The sequence below is a fragment of the Dichomitus squalens genome (genome assembly GCF_000275845.1).
Source record: "Dichomitus squalens LYAD-421 SS1 unplaced genomic scaffold DICSQscaffold_34, whole genome shotgun sequence".
Classification (NCBI taxonomy): domain Eukaryota; kingdom Fungi; phylum Basidiomycota; class Agaricomycetes; order Polyporales; family Polyporaceae; genus Dichomitus; species Dichomitus squalens.
In genome coordinates, this window is record NW_006766916.1 from 124,893 (window position 1) to 127,773 (window position 2,881).

The 2,881-nt window shown below is 51.3% G+C and overlaps 1 protein-coding gene across 1 annotated transcript; it reads left to right on the top strand.

Moving 5' to 3' along the window:
* Positions 1-650: 650 nt before the first annotated feature.
* On the top strand, positions 651-1,448 carry DICSQDRAFT_172537 (uncharacterized protein; the record flags this gene model as incomplete). The annotated part of the gene is made up of 1 exon (XM_007368287.1): positions 651-1,448. The coding sequence occupies one exon, from the start codon at positions 651-653 to the stop codon at positions 1,446-1,448; it is 798 nt and encodes a 265-aa protein (XP_007368349.1).
* Between the last annotated feature and the right edge of the window lie 1,433 nt (positions 1,449-2,881).

The following is a 2,881-nucleotide window of genomic DNA, read 5'->3' on the forward strand; positions in this document are numbered from 1 at the left end:
CTGGACCCCGAGTCTGGAGACCGCCTCAAACTTACCCCGACACATCTCTCTCAGTAAGGCATCCTCCTCCATGTCATATGTTGTTGAACTGAGACTTATCCAGTCCGGACTACATGAGGCTATGCGTCTCCTAGCGCTTAGCTGTAGTCGCTTATGTAGTATGTTACCATATTTGGGACTCTCTGCTCGTGTACTATAGCTATGCTTCCGGACTCTTCTGGTACTGTCTAGGACAATCCGTACTACTCCAGAACGGTCTAGACAGGTCTATGCCTTACTCATCTCTTACTCATCCTATGGTGCGATACGTTGCAATTCTTTTGTTGTTGTATTATTCATCGCACTATGGTACATGTGACTAACCACTCTTCGATTAGTCATGGACACTTCTCTGTAGTATATAAGGACTTCAGATTGCGTCCTCCCTCTTCAGTCTTTCCTTACTGACTGAAGAGTGAGTACTTTATTACATCTACCTCTAACTTGTAGTTACTCACTTGATCCTTTGTAGTCTTGCTTCGACTCTAGGTACAGTTTGTTGCTGCAATATAGTCTTTCCTTACTGACTGAAGATCTTGCTTCGACTCTAGTCGGATCTAATCCTTGTCTTCACAGCCCCGAGTTTATCACCTCCTCTCGCTACCCTCACTATGTCCTCCTACTCTCGTTCTACCGCGGCCGTTCGGGCGGCGCCCCATGCCCTGCACCGACTCCTTGTTGAAGTCGCCAACCTTCTCAATGACACATACGACCGCTACCTTGCTCAAGTCGCAAGCAACCCCCCTCTGTATAATGCCCTCATCGCTATCCGAGGGGCCAATGGTGCCCTCTCCGAGGTGAAGAAGTCACTCCTTCTCATCGAAAAGATGGAGGAGCGACTCACCAAAGCACGACGCCAGCTCACACTATCGCTCGACTCAACAGTGGACATCCTCGCCCGTTCTCCATTAGGGACTCAGATCTCCGGTCATTGGTACAAACTCCTACCCTCGTTACCTCCTCCCGGCATTCGCTCTCCGGCCCCTGTCCCCATCCCTAGCTCCGAACAAGATCACAGTAGTGATGGTGATGACGACACCGACGATGACACTCCCCCTGCCTTGCACCCCCTCTCACCTCCGTCCTATCACCACGGACGTCTTTCCCAGTCCTCTAGTCAATCCTCCATTCCTCCCAGGCTCAGAAACCATGAGCGTTCTGCCTCTCCCCCTCCTCGCCGTCCGTCTTCAGCACGTTCTCTCGAAGACCGCCTCACGTCCCCCTTGCCCTCGGCCTTAGGGCACCCCCTCTCCTTTGCCCCGGACGATGACATCTTCGAGAAGGGGTTCCGAGGTTCGCGGGAGGCCTACCTTCACAAGCAGGAGTCGAAGTACGGTCGTGATAAAGATGGCGAGGTACGCGAGATCGACAACTATCTTGGCCCGCTCAGCGACGAGAACGACGTCTAGTCCACGTATGCACATCCCGTCCCTCACGAGCTTCAGGCGTAGCTCGACTATAGCGGGGGGGGTAGTGTTACAAACGCCCTGTGGGGGCGTCTCTTTTTTCCCTTTCTCCTCGTATCCTCTCTACCATGCATTCCCTCTTCTTACGGCACAACTCGGACACTCGTACCTACCATGGTTCCAACACCATGCTTCATATCCCCATTGTTCTCATCGCTATTGTTCTTTTCGCCATTGTACTACGTGGTCACAACACCACGTGACTCCTTTGTCCCCATTCGCTATTGTTCTCCATTGTTATTGTCCTGTGACTATTGTTCTCCGATTAGTCAGCGACCGTGTACTTTAGTATACAAGGACAGGTCTTGCACTGGGCACCCCAGTTTGACCTCTTGTACCAATCAAGCGTTCTCACTCCCTAGACCCCTAGTGACCTCGAACCCCCAGACCCCCAGTGAACCAGTGTGCTAAGCTTGTCATCAGTCTGCATCCTCGTTGTGCATAACCTGCACACGACCCCTTGAGTGCTGACACGCTTCGCCGTAACAGCGTGCTGTGATGCCAAACTTGTTGGTTTTTTTTTACGAGACCTGCTTGGTAGCTCCCATGTGTACTAGACAGAGTCATTTGAAATATACCAAGCTTTTTACACAATCAACTCCCTCTTGTGTTACTGCCTCAAACAGCCGACGTATATGACCCGTTTGAGTAGTCCATCTATTTGAACCCCAAACCGCACACGTGAATGTCCCCTGAAATTTCCATGTGTTTGAACTGTCAGTTGGGCACCTGCTAACATCGTGATTACATGCTCTGGTCGCATGCACGATTGTGTACGTCAAACGATCTATTCACACGTATACCCAGTTCGTGTAGAAGTTCGTGGGGAAAGAAGATGATTCTACAGCGGAGCCGCGGGAGTCTATATATACATGTACTACATAAAGACTATTGTAATGTAGATCCGAGACAGAAGGTGTAGTGGCGTTGGTGCCACCGTCAAGCATTCGCAAAGCATGCCCAAAGCAGTAAGGCAAGCGCGTGACCATACTCCAACACTCCCCCTCAACTCTGCATCAGCAAGATGCCGAGTTGTGTGCGCAAAGCCTGAAAACGATCGCGTGCAAGGGCCTTCGTGAACAAGTCGGCCGAATTGATGTCCGTCGGGCAATATTGCAGTCGAATCGTGTTGGCGGCGATGCATTCCCGAATGAAATGATGCCGGATATCGATGTGTTTTGACCTTGAATGCTGGACATTGTCCTTCGACAGCTCGATCGCTGATTTGTTGTCAGCCTTGAGAGTAGTGGCATCCCGCTGTTCACAGGTCAGTTCCGCGAGCATGGCGCGCATCCAAATCGTGTGCCGCGCAGCGTACGCGACTGCCATATACTCAGCCTCCATCGAAGAGAGTGCAACGGTGGTCTGCTTTTTCG